Source organism: Ailuropoda melanoleuca, chromosome 9, assembly GCF_002007445.2.
Source record: "Ailuropoda melanoleuca isolate Jingjing chromosome 9, ASM200744v2, whole genome shotgun sequence".
NCBI classification, from domain to species: domain Eukaryota; kingdom Metazoa; phylum Chordata; class Mammalia; order Carnivora; family Ursidae; genus Ailuropoda; species Ailuropoda melanoleuca.
Genome location: NC_048226.1, coordinates 1911132 through 1932271, shown reverse-complemented (window position 1 = coordinate 1932271; position 21140 = coordinate 1911132). Strand labels below are relative to the sequence as shown.

At 60.2% G+C, this 21140-nt stretch overlaps 2 protein-coding genes across 2 annotated transcripts in view; both read right to left on the bottom strand.

Moving 5' to 3' along the window:
• Positions 1 to 97: 97 nt before the first annotated feature.
• Positions 98 to 4675, bottom strand: LOC117803698. The gene is made up of 3 exons (XM_034667795.1): positions 2717 to 4675; positions 859 to 995; positions 98 to 725 (listed from the first exon to the last, which is right to left on the bottom strand). Exons 1-3 carry the CDS (start codon positions 2843 to 2845, stop codon positions 113 to 115), a joined length of 879 nt encoding a protein of 292 aa, XP_034523686.1. The 5' UTR covers positions 2846 to 4675; the 3' UTR covers positions 98 to 112.
• A 5322-nt stretch (positions 4676 to 9997) lies between these two features.
• Positions 9998 to 21140, bottom strand: part of LOC117803850 (cell migration-inducing and hyaluronan-binding protein-like) — a 103920-nt gene continuing 92777 nt past the window's right edge. Inside the window, exons 11-13 of the mRNA XM_034668881.1 lie at positions 20936 to 21127; positions 12469 to 12644; positions 9998 to 10747 (exon numbers count right to left, since the gene is read on the bottom strand). Coding sequence (XP_034524772.1) covers positions 9998 to 10747; positions 12469 to 12644; positions 20936 to 21127 — 1118 coding nt within the window. The remainder of the gene's footprint in view (positions 10748 to 12468; positions 12645 to 20935; positions 21128 to 21140) is intronic.

The following is a 21140-nucleotide window of genomic DNA, read 5'->3' as shown; positions in this document are numbered from 1 at the left end:
GCGGGGCCGGATCCCAGGACCCTGAGATCACGCCCTGAGCCGAAACCAAGAGTCTGATGCTCAACTCACTGAGCCACCAGGCGCCCCGTAAGTCAGCTTGTTTACATAAGAATCAGTTTAGTGTAAAAGCCGGCTGTGTAAACCCACACAAGGCTCTGGCACATTCCCCTCCTTGCCAGGGAAGCCACTCCTCCCAGCACTGTCTGCTCTGAAGGACGCTTGCTGCAACGGGAGACAAGGCCCCGTGCGGCCCCTGCAAGTCCGTGGGACAGAGCCCGTGGTGCAGTCTCAGCACGAGCCCCTTGTCTGCACTAGCGGGACTGTCTTGCCACACAGCCTCGGAAAGACCCTCGGACCACCCATCACTCCAAAGAGGCACAGAGGGAACTAGAGTCCCAGTGGCCACTGCCAGCTCCCCACCTCCATGGCTCGGGGCCCTTTGGCAAGGGCACACCTCTGCCCTGTTTCCTCTTTCCTCTATCAGTTGGAGACCTGCTCTCAACTGACACCACTCTAAACTCCAGGTCAAGGATGGTTCAACCCCCGATGGCCCCAGACTAAAAGTCCGATGCAAACCTCCATCCAGCACTAATGTTTGGAGGAAGGGAACTCGTGGACGGGCCCTCTGCTTCCCCAGGAAGGAGGTACTTACCAACAAGCCATTGGAGCCGTGCACGGTGACACAGCGAGAGAAGGTGTGGTGGATGGAGAGCTCGCGGACGTATGTGGGCGGGTCGTAGCCNGGAGTGACGGGCCCTCCGCTTCCCCAGGAAGGAGGTACTTACCAACAAGCCATTGGAGCTGTGCACGGTGACACAGCGAGAGAAGGTGTGGTGGATGGAGAGCTCGCGGACGTATGTGGGCGGGTCGTAGCCTCCCTTCTCGTCCACGTCGCCTGCCAGGTGGAAGTGAATGGGGTACTGCCCCACCAGCTGCTGCCCCATGTGCTTCAGCTCCACGCCCTCCAGGTGCGCTGCCTTAAAGCCCAGGGCAAACTGTAAGAGGGGAGGGGAGGGTCAGAAGGGTGAGCCAGGTGCGCCTGAGCCCCTCACTGGGGCTGCGTCCCAAACATGCAAAGTGCCTCGCTAATCCCTGCCTCTGCCACGCAGTGAATCCAACCTATACTCTGCAGACAGGTTAAGGCCCCTGGACCTCCTACTGCCAGGGCGCCGAGGTGCTTCAGATAACACAGGGATGTTACGAGGTGGGGAACCACTGGGAATCGAGCCCCATGGACTGACCGTGCAACAGTCGGGGCTGACCTCCACTCCCTGCCCTCCCTCCTAAATTGCAGAGGGTCACAAGGAAGGGGGAACCCCAAGTTGGGGCGAGGCTGGCACAAGGCCGGCCCCAAGGGGATGGGAATCCAGGGGGCAGAAGGAGGCTGTGCTCTGGTCCATGGTCTGCAGCCCCTCCTGGTGGGAGGACGGGAATGCTGAACCAGGAATCTCCATCAGCCTGTGACCCCAGTAGTGTAGGCAAGCCGTGGGGTGGTCCACGTGCTCACTCCATCCTACACCACCGTGACCGTCTACACTCCAGGAACCCACTGCGAAAGCACACTCTGGAAACGATTCCTATCAGAAGTGGGGCTCAGCCTGCTGCTCCTAGAGGAGAGCGATCTTAAGGACATGCTAACAGTCCCCCAGAGCAGCTGTCAAGCGGAATGCCACTCAGGTAGGGGCAGCCTGAGGCCCCGTTTGGGCAAAGCGGGAAGGGGGTGCTGACGGCTCAGGGATTGCTCTCGAAATTGGAAACAGGTTCTGGTCTCTCTGATAAGTCTCTGCACAGCCCCTGGCCCCCCTCACCCCCAGAGCCTGACCGGGAACACAGGCAAGTACTTCTGGAGGCTACGGTGACAGGTGGCCTGCTGAGCGAGCAGGGGCTGTGGATGCTGGAAGCCCGCGTGTGACACGGGGCCGCGCAGCCCCAGTCGGGCTCCCGCGGTGCACTCTGCAGGTTCCGCCCTTTCCTTCAGCGAGGGCACCGAAAGGTCTTATCCTGATAGCCCATGATTGCGGCTTCAAGAGCTCTGTCCTCACAAAACTCCAAGACACCAGCAGTCTATCGGCTTTGGTCCTAAGTCACTGAAAGCAACGGCCGCCCGAAGAGCTTTGGGGCGTCGTCATGTTCAGTATGGCAGGTCGCGGCTCTGTAGCTAGACGTGCGGACAGGATGCCCCCGTGAGCCGAATGCTAGGAAGCCGGAGCTCCTGCGGACCGCTCACTGCGCACCGCTAACCGCCGCCACGCTCCCCCGTCTCCGCCTTTGCCTCCACCTCTGCCGGCAAGCTCATGGGTACGCTCAGCGCTCTGGCGTCCAGCTGGTCTACCCTGCCTGCTCTCAGCTCTGGGTTTTCATGGCTCTATTGCAAGCATGACTCTGTGTGAGAGAAATGTCGGTTCTTCTGGGAAGCGACTGGGGTGAAGTGTTGAAGAAGAGGAGCGGGGGCTGGAGCCGTGGAGGCAGGGAGCTCAGGTGCTGTGTGACCGGGGAGTGGACGACCGTCCCCAAGGTGGTCCCCTCCTATCTTCCGGTCAGGGGTCGACAGCCGGACAGCACACCACTGGACAACACGCCAGACTCGGCCTTCCAGAAAGTCCCTGCCCTTGGTCCTGCCTCCTGCTCCCGTCCCCTCCCCGGCCAGGGTCCCCTCCAGGCTGGCAGCGAGGAATGCTCCCGGTTGGCGGACAGCCCCAGCCAGGCCAACCCATACCTTGATGTGGCCCCCGAAAGTGTCGAAGTCAAAGAAGCTGCAGATGTGGCTGCTGTAGGGGTAACAGCTGTCCTCCATCTCCCCCATCACCACGATGTTCCGGGTCAGGAGTCCGACCTCAGCTCGCATGTCCACACCGTCGATCTCCTCCCCGATGTGCAGGTACAATGGTTTCCCTAGGGCAGAAAGGGGGGTGGGAACCCTGCTGCTGCTTACGTAGCACTGTGCCCTGTGTGCACCGTGGTCCCTGGGGCTGCCCCAGTCCCATTTTATGGAAGAAGGAAGCCCGGGGAGGTGGAATTCATGGCCTGAAAGGAGAGCCAGGATTCACAGCCATGTGGGCTTATATCTGAAGCCCACGCAGAAATGGCTTTGTCCCCCGGGATCGGTCCCCCCTTTTGCTTGCTGGTACTGGGGCTCCTGTGTTTGAGCTAGACATATGCTCCCCAGGAGAACCACGCTTCCCAGACTCCCTGTGGGTGCGGTCACAGGATGAGTGGAAGCCGTGGGCAGCCCCTGCTCTCGCTCCTTCCCCAGGCCTGGAATGTGGGCCAGCCCCGGAGGACAGGGTGCTCTCTCCCTTGTACTCCTGACCCCAGCCCCATCCCTTCCTGGAGTCTTAGGGTTCTGGAATCTCGTAATTCGTCTTCTTTCCTCGTGTGGGTTCCTTACATTCTGCGTCTAAACTCATCCAGACCTCCTACCCTTAAAAAGTTATTAAAAGATCTTTCTGCCCAACTCAGCGGCCCTTGCAGCTTACGTCAGTCCCCTTCGTGCTGCTCAAGTCCCTGAACCAGTGACCGTACCTGCCCTGCTCCCTCCATCTGCTCAAATCCACTCGATTCCCCTCCAGCCTCATCCTCCTCCCCAGACAGCAGGTGCACCCCAGGGAAGGTGCAGGGGGACAGGAGCTTGGAACTTTGAGACTGTCTCATGGTCCCCAATCCACCCCCACACCAACCCCAGATTCCTTCGTGGAATGAAGAGACTTTAGCCTGCCTCCGCATGTGGCTCCTCACTGGGAGAGCTGACCTGGCTAGCAGGTGTTTTTCCTCCGTTCGAGGTCACGGTTCCAGAGCACGACCTCTCGTGAGGATTCACACTCCTGCACTGCACGGCAGGGGCTGCCCGGCTTTCACTGCGGCCCTGGCTGGAGCGGCGGGGCCCGGGTATCAGCCACGGCACAGCTGGCCCCGCACACAAAGGCCGGGGTGGTGATGGGCCCGAGTCGCGCCCCGACGGGGACCTCCCCTGCCCGCTCCTCCACCCAGCACAGCCGCTGGGGGCTGCGGGACCTCGGCGGCTGCTGTTTGGGATTCTGCAGGCTTGTCAGCTCAGGACATCAGTTCAGGACGTGAAACTGGTGTAGGGCAAAGCTGACAAGATACCCCTTTGGCGTCACCGCCAGCTCCCGGGGCCGCTGCCACAAACTGCCACACGCCGACCAGCTTAAATCAATGGACATTTCTTGCCTCGCACCTTGGAGGCCAGAAGTGCACAGCCAGGCCTGGGTCAGCGGTCGGGAGGCGCCGGGCAGAACCGTACGGCCGTTGGCGGATTCCAGCAGCCACCTGTGCTCCTCGGCAGATGGCCCCTTCCTCCTCCTTCAACGGACCTCACTCCAACACCAGCTGTGTCATCCTGTCACCTGCTCCCCGCACTCTGACCGTCCTGTGTCCCCTCTAAGGGCCTGTGATGACAGCTCGGGGACCCAGGATAACCCCCCACCTCGTGAGCCGTAACTCTGTCACGCCCGCAAAGTCCCCTCTGCCGTGCAAGCTGACACTCTCGCGTGAGAGGATCGGCCCGTGGGCGCGTGTACCACAGAGTCCTGCCTTAGAAAGTCTCAAGTATTATGACGATTCACTTTGCCAAGAGTCTGTTCACTATACTTGACTCTCACACCCAGAGAGCTCCGATGCGAGAGGTCGGACCTGACAGAGGGGTCGGGCACGGACACCGTGGGGCGCTGGGAAGACTCCAGCTCCATCCACGTTCTGACAGTGACCGGAGGAGTGTTTGAAACAAGTTCCCTCTGCAGATTGCTGGTTCCCTTAACCCCCTGCGGCGGTGGCTCAGGTCACAGAGCCTCGTGGCTCCACGGTTTTAAGGTCCAGAAGCAGGGTCCCCTCTGGCTGCCCGTGTGGAAGTCTCTCCCTCCATCCCAGGCTGGTCTCCTGCCATCGGCTCTGTGACTGTCGCTATCGTGCCAGATGCATGACCCCCAGCGGGTGGTGGGCGGTAGAGTCTCTTGTACAAAGAGCTTTGCGCGGGGTTCTGAGCGACCCGGCGGGGGTGGGGGCAGACAGAAAGCGGTGCCCGGAGCAGCGTCTGATGGCTGGTGAGCAAGGGATCTCCCTTGCTCACCAGCTTTAAACGCCCTACGTCCAGCAACGGATACATGGACATTGGTCACAGAGCCCCTGGTCTGCCCGGCCTCGTGCCTCTGAGTGTGCGGGATGCAGACTTTCTTTTCCTTATGAACGACACCCTGACAGACAGCGGGCAGCACCCAGAAAATCTTCAAAGCCTTCCTCAACTAAGCAAGGCCACCTCCCACTGTTCCTGGGGTATAGAAGGAAGACTGGCCGACTAGTGCCCCTGGGGCAGCTCAGCGGTGCCCAGGAACCAGTCAATGCAAAGGACGGGCGCCCGAAGAGCTGGGTCCCAGGAGGCACAGCATGGAGTGTGCTTCCTGATGGGATCACGCCCAAGATTGAGCACATAACGGAGGAGTTTATGCAGAGTGCGGGGCTCGGTGCCGCTGGCCAAAGACAGGACAGGAGCTCCCACGCAGCTCTGAGGGGCTCAGCTCCCGTCTCCCAGCCTGCAGGATGGCCTGGGCAAAACCCCAGGCTCTGTGGGTTTACACGTCATCGCTCCCACACCCACTTCCGCTGCAGCCACGGAGCAGAGCACCCAGCCCTCCCTGCACGAGCCTTTGCTACTTTGCATCTCAGCGCTTCTCGCTGGCTGCCCCTTGGGCCGGGCCAGGCCGGCCGTCTCCAGCTCGGCCAGGCAGCAGACGGCCCTGTCCTTGCAGATTCTGCTCCAGCTGCTTGCTTCCCAGTGCGGTCTTCCCCACCGCCCTCCACCTTCCCCTTCGCTTCTGGGGTCCCCACCGCGCCAGCAGGGCCAGGACACCAGGCCTCCCCATCCAGCACACATCTGCCGACGTCCAGCCGTCCCCCGTGGTGTGCTCATTTTGGGGCTCGGTGCCCCCTTAAACTATGGGTGATAGACAGAATGCTGACCAGAGGGCCTTCCCCAGGGACCCACGGCCCCCTCGAACATGAATACAATGGGAGAGGTAGGCGAGAGGCTGCAGGGGACCGTGGCCCTGGATCCCGACCCAGATGATGGCTATGAGTCCCCGAACATGTCCCTTAGGCTCCCTGAATCTCAGGCTCTCCCTCCATAAAATTGAGATACTGCTAGCATGTGTCTCAAAGGCAGCTTTGCTTGTTGACTGGGTTAATCCACAGAATGAGCTTCGAACAGCCCCTGGCACGTGGGAGATGGAGGAACAGTGTCTACCAGCCTCCTGGGAGCGGAGCGCGCGCCTGGGGCCGACTGAGAGCTGCGTTCCTGCAGCCTCCTCCCTGCACGGTGGAGCCTGTAGCAAGACCTTTACAAAACCCTACAGCCAGCGGATCTGTCCTGTGGCCGTGTTCACAGGCCACCGTCCCCCAGACGGCTGCCCCGGGGGAGCCGTGTGCCCTGCTTTCCCGGCACCCCATCCTGCCTGCAGACTCTCCGTCCCTCCCTTGCTTCTCGTGGCCCCGGTGCAAAAGGGCCAACCGGGGATGAGCAGACATGGCCCAGCCAGACTGTCCCAAATAATCCAGGAGGGCCACCGGCACAGGGAGGGGTGGGGGAGGCCTGGGAGCAGGGGGGCTCCGCAGGTGCCCCACATGGGGCCCCAAACACCGACCCTCCCTCCCAGTGTTTACCCTGCAGTGGCCCTGGCTCCACACCCCATGCCCTCACTACAAGGCAGGCCCGAAATGGGGCCCGCAGGGGTTGATAGGAAATGACGTCAAGGGCCTGCCAGTGGGAGAGACAGCCACACGCACTTGAGGCCGGGCCTGGAGGAGGGGCTGAGGCTAGAGGGTCCCAGAGAGGCCGTCTCAGCCACACAGCTCCCAGGTTCTTAGTACAGCAGTCCCTGGGGACAGCACGGTCTAGGACAGGTAGCCTGGGAGCCAGAGAGCTTGGAGTTCGAATCCTGACTCCAGTCGACCACACAGACTCACTTGGTCCACACCAGCGCACCCTCCTGGGACCCCTGAGGTGCTGGGGATGCTCCACGGTGTGCTGTCCAGTACGCTGGCCCCCAGCCACTGCGGCTACTGGGCACTCGGAAGCAGGCTAGGAGGACTGAGGAGTGGGCTTCCGAACTTTAATTTGGGCAGCCTCGTGTGGCTGGTGCGCACAGGAGGGCAGACTCTGGACGTCTGCTTTCCCTGCTCCCGAGTGTCCTCCTCCGTGGCCCGCAGAAGCGGCAGCTGCCCCTTGTCGGGACCGCAAGGAGCGAGCGAGGTGGTTTTGTGAAGCACTTGGCGGTCACAGGAGACAAAGAACGGGCGTACGAAGGAGCCGATGACCCGTGGTGTTATTCAGGGGTGTGTGCTGGGGGCAGGGAAAGCGGGAGTGCGGGAGTGCAGATGCAGAAGGGCTGCGGAAGGGCTGGGGGGTTTCCGACAGCGGGTCAGGGGGTGTGGGGGTTCACCCTGCACATAGCTACGCTCTGGAATATTCTCCGAGATGATTCACACACGTTCATGACTTGGTTATCCCCATCTGTTTTCTGTCAGAAAACCCTTAATAGGCACGAAGGCCTGTTTCCTGGAATTTGGGGCAGTGAGGAGGGACGATCCGGGAAGGCCGTGTCCCGCTCTGCCACCAGCCTGGGGGGGACCCTAAGATGTCGCTGCAGAGGGCACAGCTTCGGAAAAGATGGGGCAGGTGGGAGCCCTTGCTACATGTCAGTGGGGCGTGGGGAGCCAGGCTTGGGGATGAAAAGGAGACCCCTGAGCCTCTCTCTCCAGGACAGACAGACAGACACACCGCCCCCCTCCCTGGGGCTTCTCTGATGCTGTCCACCAGGGGGCGCTGTTTTCAGGTAAGCCTCAATGCCTCTGTGCAAAGTAGACGGTCCACTCTGAGCCTAACTGTGGGGGGTGGGGGCTGGCAGGGGTGCGGGGCTGCTGGAGACACATGCANTCCCGGTCTGGTGGCTGGCACCCCTTGGGGCCGGACAGAACGGCCTTGGGAGATACAGGACTGCAGGGGTCTTCTGGTTCCAAGAGGCTGTCCAAGCCACCGGCTCCACTGTCTGTCTAGTGTGGGTACAACTGGCCCGTCCAGCGGCTCCAGACGAGCCGGGTCCAAGGGCCGTTCCTGGCCCGCTAGCTCAGCCCCTGCCTGCCTGCAGCCCGCTGAGCCGCTCACTCCCGCGGCCACCGGCGCCCCGTGCTGCTTCTCGCCCCGCGTCCCCTCCGGGAGCCCGTTCCTCCGGCCGAGACCGGGCTCACGGTGTGCTGCGACCAACGTGCCCAAATCCTGCTCGTTCTTACATTCTGACCGGACAGCCACGAGAGCTGCTTGGCGGGCCCTGCACCGCGCACGTGACGACACCGACTGCAAGAACGGCCGTGCGTCCGCGCTACGTGTGCGTGCGTGTGCCTGTGCACCTGCCCTGAGACGCAGAGCGGCCTCCGCTCACACCGACCCAGCCGCTGCGAATCTGAACACCTTTCTCTCCCGCGACGGGAAGCAGAGGGGACCTGCTGCTGAGTTAAGGACCAACTTGAGACCGCGCGCTTACGGATGGTAAAGCTCTTCACACCCGGGCCTGTTACTCTCTTAGCTGATTCCGCACTGTTCTGTTTACCACACGCTCGAGCTCAGCCGCCACCCTGCGAGAGAACGCCCGAGTCCCTGCACTGCATGTGTTCTGCAAACCACGTGGACAAGCAGAGCAGCTCACACCTGCTCTCAGGGCCGCACGCATGGGCCACACTTTCCACGCCCTGTGCTCACTCCTTGTGACAACCGCGTGGGGTAGATACCGCCGTCCTCCCCATTTTACGGAACAGGAAGCAGAGTCATGCGAGGGAAAGTGACTGGCCCACGTCCCACGACTGGTCCGGGGCAGAGGGCGGACGGAAGCCCAGACCCCAGAGCCCGAGCTCACGCTGTGGCGGGTACCGCATTCCTGACATTTCCCATTTATTGTAAAGCTTACTGTCTTTCTGCTTCTGCGAGAACACGTTCTGCTTTTCCTTCCTTGAACCAGAAAACAGTCCCACGTTCAGCGCCATTCCAGCCACAGCCCTCCTGCCGCCCGCCGCGGACAATCAGCCCTGACTCCTGGACGGCGCGGCCCCACGAGCCGGTGGGCAGGGCTCCGGGCCCTGGGCTCCCCGCGGCACCTGCACCTCACAGCCCCCGTGTTTGCTGTGCTGTGGCCGAGGAGGACAACGGAGGTTTGCGGATATCGAACAATTTGCCCGAGGCGCCACGGCTCACAACCTGTGGGCCAAGCTCTTGAACCCACGTGCTTCCAGATGAGGCCCCAGAGCCCGTGCTCTCCCCTCTCCCCTCGGTGGGTCCGCAAAGCAGCAGAGGACACCCACCGCAGCCCCTGTGCCACGCAGCAGTGAGGGTCTGACCCGCCACCTCGGACCACTTTCCTGGAGAAGCCAAGGATCCCGACTCCTACGTGAAATCACTTAATTTTTAAATGATGGAACCTCGTTGAGATGTTTCTTTAAACATCATTTAAGCCAAACAAAACACATCCCGTCACTGGGTTCTGCGCGCAGGAGGCCCATCTATGACATCCGGCTTTAAAGTTCATATGGGATGTAAGTTCAGTCCGTTTAAGAAAGATTGGTTTAGTGTAAAATTATCAGTTTAGTGTAGAGATGATCAAATGTTTCTATAAACACTTCATAAGCCAAACAAAACACCATCTGGATACTTCAGCTTACAATACCCGGTCTTTAAAGTTTCTAGAGGATATTAGTTCATTTATTTATTTTTTTTTTAAAGTGAAGAAGAGCATGAATGAGAGTGCACAAGGCAGGGAGGTGAGCGGAGAGGGGCAGGGGGAGAGGGAGAGAGACTCTCCAGCAGACTTCCCGCTGAGCACGGCGCCCGACGCGGGGCCGGATCCCAGGACCCTGAGATCACGCCCTGAGCCGAAACCAAGAGTCTGATGCTCAACTCACTGAGCCACCAGGCGCCCCGTAAGTCAGCTCGTTTACATAAGAATCAGTTTAGTGTAAAAGCCGGCTGTGTAAACCCACACAAGGCTCTGGCACATTCCCCTCCTTGCCAGGGAAGCCACTCCTCCCAGCACTGTCTGCTCTGAAGGACGCTTGCTGCAACGGGAGACAAGGCCCCGTGCGGCCCCTGCAAGTCCGTGGGACAGAGCCCGTGGTGCAGTCTCAGCACGAGCCCCTTGTCTGCACTAGCGGGACTGTCTTGCCACACAGCCTCGGAAAGACCCTCGGACCACCCATCACTCCAAAGAGGCACAGAGGGAACTAGAGTCCCAGTGGCCACTGCCAGCTCCCCACCTCCATGGCTCGGGGCCCTTTGGCAAGGGCACACCTCTGCCCTGTTTCCTCTTTCCTCTATCAGTTGGAGACCTGCTCTCAACTGACACCACTCTAAACTCCAGGTCAAGGATGGTTCAACCCCCGATGGCCCCAGACTAAAAGTCCGATGCAAACCTCCATCCAGCACTAATGTTTGGAGGAAGGGAACTCGTGGACGGGCCCTCTGCTTCCCCAGGAAGGAGGTACTTACCAACAAGCCATTGGAGCCGTGCACGGTGACACAGCGAGAGAAGGTGTGGTGGATGGAGAGCTCGCGGACGTATGTGGGCGGGTCGTAGCCTCCCTTCTCGTCCACGTCGCCTGCCAGGTGGAAGTGAATGGGGTACTGCCCCACCAGCTGCTGCCCCATGTGCTTCAGCTCCACGCCCTCCAGGTGCGCTGCCTTAAAGCCCAGGGCAAACTGTAAGAGGGGAGGGGAGGGTCAGAAGGGTGAGCCAGGTGCGCCTGAGCCCCTCACTGGGGCTGCGTCCCAAACATGCAAAGTGCCTCGCTAATCCCTGCCTCTGCCACGCAGTGAATCCAACCTATACTCTGCAGACAGGTTAAGGCCCCTGGACCTCCTACTGCCAGGGCGCCGAGGTGCTTCAGATAACACAGGGATGTTACGAGGTGGGGAACCACTGGGAATCGAGCCCCATGGACTGACCGTGCAACAGTCGGGGCTGACCTCCACTCCCTGCCCTCCCTCCTAAATTGCAGAGGGTCACAAGGAAGGGGGAACCCCAAGTTGGGGCGAGGCTGGCACAAGGCCGGCCCCAAGGGGATGGGAATCCAGGGGGCAGAAGGAGGCTGTGCTCTGGTCCATGGTCTGCAGCCCCTCCTGGTGGGAGGACGGGAATGCTGAACCAGGAATCTCCATCAGCCTGTGACCCCAGTAGTGTAGGCAAGCCGTGGGGTGGTCCACGTGCTCACTCCATCCTACACCACCGTGACCGTCTACACTCCAGGAACCCACTGCGAAAGCACACTCTGGAAACGATTCCTATCAGAAGTGGGGCTCAGCCTGCTGCTCCTAGAGGAGAGCGATCTTAAGGACATGCTAACAGTCCCCCAGAGCAGCTGTCAAGCGGAATGCCACTCAGGTAGGGGCAGCCTGAGGCCCCGTTTGGGCAAAGCGGGAAGGGGGTGCTGACGGCTCAGGGATTGCTCTCGAAATTGGAAACAGGTTCTGGTCTCTCTGATAAGTCTCTGCACAGCCCCTGGCCCCCCTCACCCCCAGAGCCTGACCGGGAACACAGGCAAGTACTTCTGGAGGCTACGGTGACAGGTGGCCTGCTGAGCGAGCAGGGGCCGTGGATGCTGGAAGCCCGCGTGTGACACGGGGCCGCGCAGCCCCAGTCGGGCTCCCGCGGTGCACTCTGCAGGTTCCGCCCTTTCCTTCAGCGAGGGCACCGAAAGGTCTTATCCTGATAGCCCATGATTGCGGCTTCAAGAGCTCTGTCCTCACAAAACTCCAAGACACCAGCAGTCTATCGGCTTTGGTCCTAAGTCACTGAAAGCAACGGCCGCCCGAAGAGCTTTGGGGCGTCGTCATGTTCAGTATGGCAGGTCGCGGCTCTGTAGCTAGACGTGCGGACAGGATGCCCCCGTGAGCCGAATGCTAGGAAGCCGGAGCTCCTGCGGACCGCTCACTGCGCACCGCTAACCGCCGCCACGCTCCCCCGTCTCCGCCTTTGCCTCCACCTCTGCCGGCAAGCTCATGGGTACGCTCAGCGCTCTGGCGTCCAGCTGGTCTACCCTGCCTGCTCTCAGCTCTGGGTTTTCATGGCTCTATTGCAAGCATGACTCTGTGTGAGAGAAATGTCGGTTCTTCTGGGAAGCGACTGGGGTGAAGTGTTGAAGAAGAGGAGCGGGGGCTGGAGCCGTGGAGGCAGGGAGCTCAGGTGCTGTGTGACCGGGGAGTGGACGACCGTCCCCAAGGTGGTCCCCTCCTATCTTCCGGTCAGGGGTCGACAGCCGGACAGCACACCACTGGACAACACGCCAGACTCGGCCTTCCAGAAAGTCCCTGCCCTTGGTCCTGCCTCCTGCTCCCGTCCCCTCCCCGGCCAGGGTCCCCTCCAGGCTGGCAGCGAGGAATGCTCCCGGTTGGCGGACAGCCCCAGCCAGGCCAACCCATACCTTGATGTGGCCCCCGAAAGTGTCGAAGTCAAAGAAGCTGCAGATGTGGCTGCTGTAGGGGTAACAGCTGTCCTCCATCTCCCCCATCACCACGATGTTCCGGGTCAGGAGTCCGACCTCAGCTCGCATGTCCACACCGTCGATCTCCTCCCCGATGTGCAGGTACAATGGTTTCCCTAGGGCAGAAAGGGGGGTGGGAACCCTGCTGCTGCTTACGTAGCACTGTGCCCTGTGTGCACCGTGGTCCCTGGGGCTGCCCCAGTCCCATTTTATGGAAGAAGGAAGCCCGGGGAGGTGGAATTCATGGCCTGAAAGGAGAGCCAGGATTCACAGCCATGTGGGCTTATATCTGAAGCCCACGCAGAAATGGCTTTGTCCCCCGGGATCGGTCCCCCCTTTTGCTTGCTGGTACTGGGGCTCCTGTGTTTGAGCTAGACATATGCTCCCCAGGAGAACCACGCTTCCCAGACTCCCTGTGGGTGCGGTCACAGGATGAGTGGAAGCCGTGGGCAGCCCCTGCTCTCGCTCCTTCCCCAGGCCTGGAATGTGGGCCAGCCCCGGAGGACAGGGTGCTCTCTCCCTTGTACTCCTGACCCCAGCCCCATCCCTTCCTGGAGTCTTAGGGTTCTGGAATCTCGTAATTCGTCTTCTTTCCTCGTGTGGGTTCCTTACATTCTGCGTCTAAACTCATCCAGACCTCCTACCCTTAAAAAGTTATTAAAAGATCTTTCTGCCCAACTCAGCGGCCCTTGCAGCTTACGTCAGTCCCCTTCGTGCTGCTCAAGCCCCTGAACCAGTGACCGTACCTGCCCTGCTCCCTCCATCTGCTCAAATCCACTCGATTCCCCTCCAGCCTCATCCTCCTCCCCAGACAGCAGGTGCACCCCAGGGAAGGTGCAGGGGGACAGGAGCTTGGAACTTTGAGACTGTCTCATGGTCCCCAATCCACCCCCACACCAACCCCAGATTCCTTCGTGGAATGAAGAGACTTTAGCCTGCCTCCGCATGTGGCTCCTCACTGGGAGAGCTGACCTGGCTAGCAGGTGTTTTTCCTCCGTTCGAGGTCACGGTTCCAGAGCACGACCTCTCGTGAGGATTCACACTCCTGCACTGCACGGCAGGGGCTGCCCGGCTTTCACTGCGGCCCTGGCTGGAGCGGCGGGGCCCGGGTATCAGCCACGGCACAGCTGGCCCCGCACACAAAGGCCGGGGTGGTGATGGGCCCGAGTCGCGCCCCGACGGGGACCTCCCCTGCCCGCTCCTCCACCCAGCACAGCCGCTGGGGGCTGCGGGACCTCGGCGGCTGCTGTTTGGGATTCTGCAGGCTTGTCAGCTCAGGACATCAGTTCAGGACGTGAAACTGGTGTAGGGCAAAGCTGACAAGATACCCCTTTGGCGTCACCGCCAGCTCCCGGGGCCGCTGCCACAAACTGCCACACGCCGACCAGCTTAAATCAATGGACATTTCTTGCCTCGCACCTTGGAGGCCAGAAGTGCACAGCCAGGCCTGGGTCAGCGGTCGGGAGGCGCCGGGCAGAACCGTACGGCCGTTGGCGGATTCCAGCAGCCACCTGTGCTCCTCGGCAGATGGCCCCTTCCTCCTCCTTCAACGGACCTCACTCCAACACCAGCTGTGTCATCCTGTCACCTGCTCCCCGCACTCTGACCGTCCTGTGTCCCCTCTAAGGGCCTGTGATGACAGCTCGGGGACCCAGGATAACCCCCCACCTCGTGAGCCGTAACTCTGTCACGCCCGCAAAGTCCCCTCTGCCGTGCAAGCTGACACTCTCGCGTGAGAGGATCGGCCCGTGGGCGCGTGTACCACAGAGTCCTGCCTTAGAAAGTCTCAAGTATTATGACGATTCACTTTGCCAAGAGTCTGTTCACTATACTTGACTCTCACACCCAGAGAGCTCCGATGCGAGAGGTCGGCCCTGACAGAGGGGTCGGGCACGGACACCGTGGGGTGCTGGGAAGACTCCAGCTCCATCCACGTTCTGACAGTGACCGGAGGAGTGTTTGAAACAAGTTCCCTCTGCAGATTGCTGGTTCCCTTAACCCCCTGCGGCGGTGGCTCAGGTCACAGAGCCTCGTGGCTTCCACGGTTTTAAGGTCCAGAAGCAGGGTCCCCTCTGGCTGCCCGTGTGGAAGTCTCTCCCTCCATCCCAGGCTGGTCTCCTGCCATCGGCTCTGTGACTGTCGCTATCGTGCCAGATGCATGACCCCCAGCGGGTGGTGGGCGGTAGAGTCTCTTGTACAAAGAGCTTTGCGCGGGGTTCTGAGCGACCCGGCGGGGGTGGGGGCAGACAGAAAGCGGTGCCCGGAGCAGCGTCTGATGGCTGGTGAGCAAGGGATCTCCCTTGCTCACCAGCTTTAAACGCCCTACGTCCAGCAACGGATACATGGACATTGGTCACAGAGCCCCTGGTCTGCCCGGCCTCGTGCCTCTGAGTGTGCGGGATGCAGACTTTCTTTTCCTTATGAACGACACCCTGACAGACAGCGGGCAGCACCCAGAAAATCTTCAAAGCCTTCCTCAACTAAGCAAGGCCACCTCCCACTGTTCCTGGGGTATAGAAGGAAGACTGGCCGACTAGTGCCCCTGGGGCAGCTCAGCGGTGCCCAGGAACCAGTCAATGCAAAGGACGGGCGCCCGAAGAGCTGGGTCCCAGGAGGCACAGCATGGAGTGTGCTTCCTGATGGGATCACGCCCAAGATTGAGCACATAACGGAGGAGTTTATGCAGAGTGCGGGGCTCGGTGCCGCTGGCCAAAGACAGGACAGGAGCTCCCACGCAGCTCTGAGGGGCTCAGCTCCCGTCTCCCAGCCTGCAGGATGGCCTGGGCAAAACCCCAGGCTCTGTGGGTTTACACGTCATCGCTCCCACACCCACTTCCGCTGCAGCCACGGAGCAGAGCACCCAGCCCTCCCTGCACGAGCCTTTGCTACTTTGCATCTCAGCGCTTCTCGCTGGCTGCCCCTTGGGCCGGGCCAGGCCGGCCGTCTCCAGCTCGGCCAGGCAGCAGACGGCCCTGTCCTTGCAGATTCTGCTCCAGCTGCTTGCTTCCCAGTGCGGTCTTCCCCACCGCCCTCCACCTTCCCCTTCGCTTCTGGGGTCCCCACCGCGCCAGCAGGGCCAGGACACCAGGCCTCCCCATCCAGCACACATCTGCCGACGTCCAGCCGTCCCCCGTGGTGTGCTCATTTTGGGGCTCGGTGCCCCCTTAAACTATGGGTGATAGACAGAATGCTGACCAGAGGGCCTTCCCCAGGGACCCACGGCCCCCTCGAACATGAATACAATGGGAGAGGTAGGCGAGAGGCTGCAGGGGACCGTGGCCCTGGATCCCGACCCAGATGATGGCTATGAGTCCCCGAACATGTCCCTTAGGCTCCCTGAATCTCAGGCTCTCCCTCCATAAAATTGAGATACTGCTAGCATGTGTCTCAAAGGCAGCTTTGCTTGTTGACTGGGTTAATCCACAGAATGAGCTTCGAACAGCCCCTGGCACGTGGGAGATGGAGGAACAGTGTCTACCAGCCTCCTGGGAGCGGAGCGCGCGCCTGGGGCCGACTGAGAGCTGCGTTCCTGCAGCCTCCTCCCTGCACGGTGGAGCCTGTAGCAAGACCTTTACAAAACCCTACAGCCAGCGGATCTGTCCTGTGGCCGTGTTCACAGGCCACCGTCCCCCAGACGGCTGCCCCGGGGGAGCCGTGTGCCCTGCTTTCCCGGCACCCCATCCTGCCTGCAGACTCTCCGTCCCTCCCTTGCTTCTCGTGGCCCCGGTGCAAAAGGGCCAACCGGGGATGAGCAGACATGGCCCAGCCAGACTGTCCCAAATAATCCAGGAGGGCCACCGGCACAGGGAGGGGTGGGGGAGGCCTGGGAGCAGGGGGGCTCCGCAGGTGCCCCACATGGGGCCCCAAACACCGACCCTCCCTCCCAGTGTTTACCCTGCAGTGGCCCTGGCTCCACACCCCATGCCCTCACTACAAGGCAGGCCCGAAATGGGGCCCGCAGGGGTTGATAGGAAATGACGTCAAGGGCCTGCCAGTGGGAGAGACAGCCACACGCACTTGAGGCCGGGCCTGGAGGAGGGGCTGAGGCTAGAGGGTCCCAGAGAGGCCGTCTCAGCCACACAGCTCCCAGGTTCTTAGTACAGCAGTCCCTGGGGACAGCACGGTCTAGGACAGGTAGCCTGGGAGCCAGAGAGCTTGGAGTTCGAATCCTGACTCCAGTCGACCACACAGACTCACTTGGTCCACACCAGCGCACCCTCCTGGGACCCCTGAGGTGCTGGGGATGCTCCACGGTGTGCTGTCCAGTACGCCGGCCCCCAGCCACTGCGGCTACTGGGCACTCGGAAGCAGGCTAGGAGGACTGAGGAGTGGGCTTCCGAACTTTAATTTGGGCAGCCTCGTGTGGCTGGTGCGCACAGGAGGGCAGACTCTGGACGTCTGCTTTCCCTGCTCCCGAGTGTCCTCCTCCGTGGCCCGCAGAAGCGGCAGCTGCCCCTTGTCGGGACCGCAAGGAGCGAGCGAGGTGGTTTTGTGAAGCACTTGGCGGTCACAGGAGACAAAGAACGGGCGTACGAAGGAGCCGATGACCCGTGGTGTTATTCAGGGGTGTGTGCTGGGGGCAGGGAAAGCGGGAGTGCGGGAGTGCAGATGCAGAAGGGCTGCGGAAGGGCTGGGGGGTTTCCGACAGCGGGTCAGGGGGTGTGGGGGTTCACCCTGCACATAGCTACGCTCTGGAATATTCTCCGAGATGATTCACACACGTTCATGACTTGGTTATCCCCATCTGTTTTCTGTCAGAAAACCCTTAATAGGCACGAAGGCCTGTTTCCTGGAATTTGGGGCAGTGAGGAGGGACGATCCGGGAAGGCCGTGTCCCGCTCTGCCACCAGCCTGGGGGGGACCCTAAGATGTCGCTGCAGAGGGCACAGCTTCGGAAAAGATGGGGCAGGTGGGAGCCCTTGCTACATGTCAGTGGGGCGTGGGGAGCCAGGCTTGGGGATGAAAAGGAGACCCCTGAGCCTCTCTCTCCAGGACAGACAGACAGACACACCGCCCCCCTCCCTGGGGCTTCTCTGATGCTGTCCACCAGGGGGCGCTGTTTTCAGGTAAGCCTCAATGCCTCTGTGCAAAGTAGACGGTCCACTCTGAGCCTAACTGTGGGGGGTGGGGGCTGGCAGGGGTGCGGGGCTGCTGGAGACACATGCAGGCCGTGCTGCACCAAGGGAGTGTGGAGGGGCCGGAGGGGGCCCCGCGGCTTCCCCACTTCTTTCCTACCTCTCCCCACCCCCGCGGGCACCAGGGCCAGGAGCAGCCCCACCCCACCGTCTGTCCAGCCTTCCGAAGGCTCAGGGCGCAGCTGGGCCTGTGGGTCCGATGTCGCCAAGCAGGACCCTCTCTAGCGTCCGCGCACCAGCCACACCCCCGGGTGAGGCCAGCAGCCCTAACAGTGCCTGGCCCCTCGCTCTCGGGGCCACTTGGCTCTCAGGAGCTGCTTGAAGGGAAACCTGACCCCTCGCAGGCCTGGGGGTGCCTGGCACAGGGGTGCAGACGTGCGCCAGGCTGAGCAGACCCGGGGGCCTCTCCAGGTGCTCCCGCGTCCACCTCCTCGCGGGCAAGCTTTTCAACCTCCCAGAAGCCACGCACACCGCCCCAGAACCCCAGCACCGAGCAGCTGACATCAGCTCACACCGTCTCCTTGCCAGGCCTGCCAAGAGTCCAGGAGGACACTGATGTCCCAGGAGGGCTGTGCGTGTGTACCCAGGCTGCTCTGGTCCTCTTTCGTGGCATGCTGTCCCCAGCACAGTGTCCCGCACTGTGCTGCCCCCTCCGACAGTCCAGGACACCTGACCCCTGGCCGGCCCCCAAGGGCAGAGGACACGTTTGTCTGGCGCATCGCCCACCGCGTGTGCGCCCTCTGTGTGTTGAATAACAATGACTCACTCCTTCCCCCCTCTCTGTGTGTCCTCGTGAAGGGACGGGGGTGCCCAGCCTGGCAGACGAGGGATGCGCGCGAGGCACCTGCGTTCACAGAGCCTCTCGCCTCCACGCCCGGGGGCATCGGGGCACTCAGAACAGAACCTGCGACAGACCTCAGCTGCGGGCTGCTGAGAACGATACACACCGTGGGCTTTTTTCCCTCTACAAGCATCTTTACCTACAGAACTGACGCACTAGGCACCGTTCCCGTCCGTCCTCAAGCTTAGCGCTACATGATTGCACAAATCCTGCCAATATCAGCAGCTAACGTTTACGGCGCCCTTACTGCATACCAGGCACTGTTCAAAGGCCCTCACACTGAAGGATTCAGTCCACCAATCCTCACAACCCCGGGAAGAAGTTAGGATCTAAGATCATTGTGTCCATTTTACAGAGGAGGAAGCTGAGCCACAGGAAAGTTAAGTATTTGTCTAGGGTCACATGGCTGGTAACTGGCATTCCTGCAGTTCCAATCCTGTGCTCTACCAAAGAGAGAAAGAACTGGAAGGAAGGGAGGGAGAAGGAGGGATGGAGGGAAAGGAAAGAAGGAAAGAAAGAAGGAGAGAAAGAAGGAAGGAGCCTTCCCCAAAATGTCTCCGGGAAATGAGTCCAACAGCACGGCCCGATCTCGTACGAGGAGTCCAACCTCACAGCTACGTACTGAGTATCTTCATGTGAAAGGCTCGCAGACCCTGTGTCAAATCCCTCCGCAGCTCAGGGCCTCGGGGAAGCTGTCCCTCTGGGCCTCTGGTCTCCTCCTTTTTATTGAACAATAGTGAAATCTGTGAAGTTTCTTTCTCTGCTCTCTCCGCCAAGAAGCTCAGAGACAAATTTATGGTCTGTTCCAGTAGCTTTTGCTCACTTCAATTCCCCCCTTTTGTTGAATTTATTCTCCTTGCACTGGAATTTATTACTTTGACATGTATCTTTCCCCTTTTTTCTCTCCTGGATGAAGATTTAATTGGACTTATATTTGTTTTAAAATACCCCCAAACCTTTTTCAACGAATGTAGGGGTTCAAACAAATGGTAACTTTTAAAAGGCAGACTTTGCTAACTTGTCGACCACACATGTGTCCAGCCACACTCAGCAAACCCCGTCCGCCCCGGGACACCCATGGCCTTCCCTTCCCAGGCTCTGCCCTCCTGGGATCACGGCTGCAAAGTTCAGGGGGTGGCCTCAAGGGCCCGCGGTCCCCGAGAGTGGGACAAGGGGATTGGGCTCTACCGCCATTGCTCAGGTGTTTAAACCTTTGTCCCGCCAGATTCCTTCCCAGGCACATCCCCACCAGCCAAAAACATTGTTTGACTTTCTATAGTCTTATTTCCAAAACAATAGTTAATTTGAATACATGTCCATTCGTCTTCCTCCTCCTTCCCTCAATCCTAGACCTTCTCCAGGTGCCGTGGTCCCGTAGCACCTGGTAGTTACGATGCCAGGATCGACTCTCCTTTCTTCTGGCCGTGACCTTCCCCAGTTTGCCTTGGGGGAGGGACTCTTTCCCCATTCAATAGGCCCAGAGGGATGCTGGTGACGGTGTGCTGTCAGAGGGGGACCACGTGAGCCCCCAGCCCAATCGGACGCTGTCTCCCTGGAAGGTGGCATGAGCACCAAGTCCCAGGGACCTCGCACGGCGCTTTGGGACGGCGATGCCTGAGGATGCTGCCCACTTGCTCCCACTACCCAGACCCCCCAAAGGAGCCCTGCCCCCTGTCCTTGTGCAGCTGGGTGGGTACATCACTTCCTGAAGCTCAGTGGCCTCCCAACAAATTCCTCTTTTGCTTACGATAGTCAAGTTGGATTCCATTGCTTATAACCAAAGAACCCTCATGGGTATAGAACTTTCTCCACTAATAAACACAGGCCGGCACTACACTTTCAACCCTCACAATCCGAGATTCCAGGAACCTCGCATAACATAAATTGCAGTGCCACTAAGTCAACATTTAGGAGGAAAAAAAAGGAAGACTCCAAAGCTATAGAAAGAAGAGATTTAAAATTTCCTGGTAGATCGCATTATTGCCTAACAAATACTCACTCCCTTCCCTCAACCTTGATGGGGCAACCAGGCGGACCCACCCCATGCATGCTGAGCTTAACCACATTATTTGCTTTCTCCAGTGGAATGTGGGTGTGAGAGCACGCTAGTCTTGAGCCCAGGCCCTGAGTCCTCTGTGTTTCTTATCTCTGGGAGCTTTCTGCCTCCCCCACGGGAAGAATATGTCCTGGGGAGAACGAGAGTCCCATGGAGCTGCCCTGAGCCCAGCTGTCATCCTGGAGCCAAGCTCCGTCTAGACAAGCTGGACCCGAGACCAGCTGCAGGTGCATGAGTGAGAAGTAAGTGCTAGCCAAGAGAGTTTGAGGTCTGTTTTGTTACATAGCATTATCATGGCAATAGCTGACTGATACAGACTTGTGATTTCAGACAACAGATTCGTGCAGCCTCAGGCGGGCTTCGTGGAAGTCTTACCTGCCACTCTGACCTGGTTGGAGGCACAGGCTTTGCAGGGAAGCACCTGGAACTCTTCTGCCTGGTACATGGAGTAATCGGTACTGGCCACGACCAGGGTGTCTCCAGGCTTCCATGACTGAACATCGTCCTCCAGGGTCAGGATGGTGCTGTTCACATTGGTGTCGATGGTGACGGTGAGTTTGGGCCTCACTGTAACCCCAAA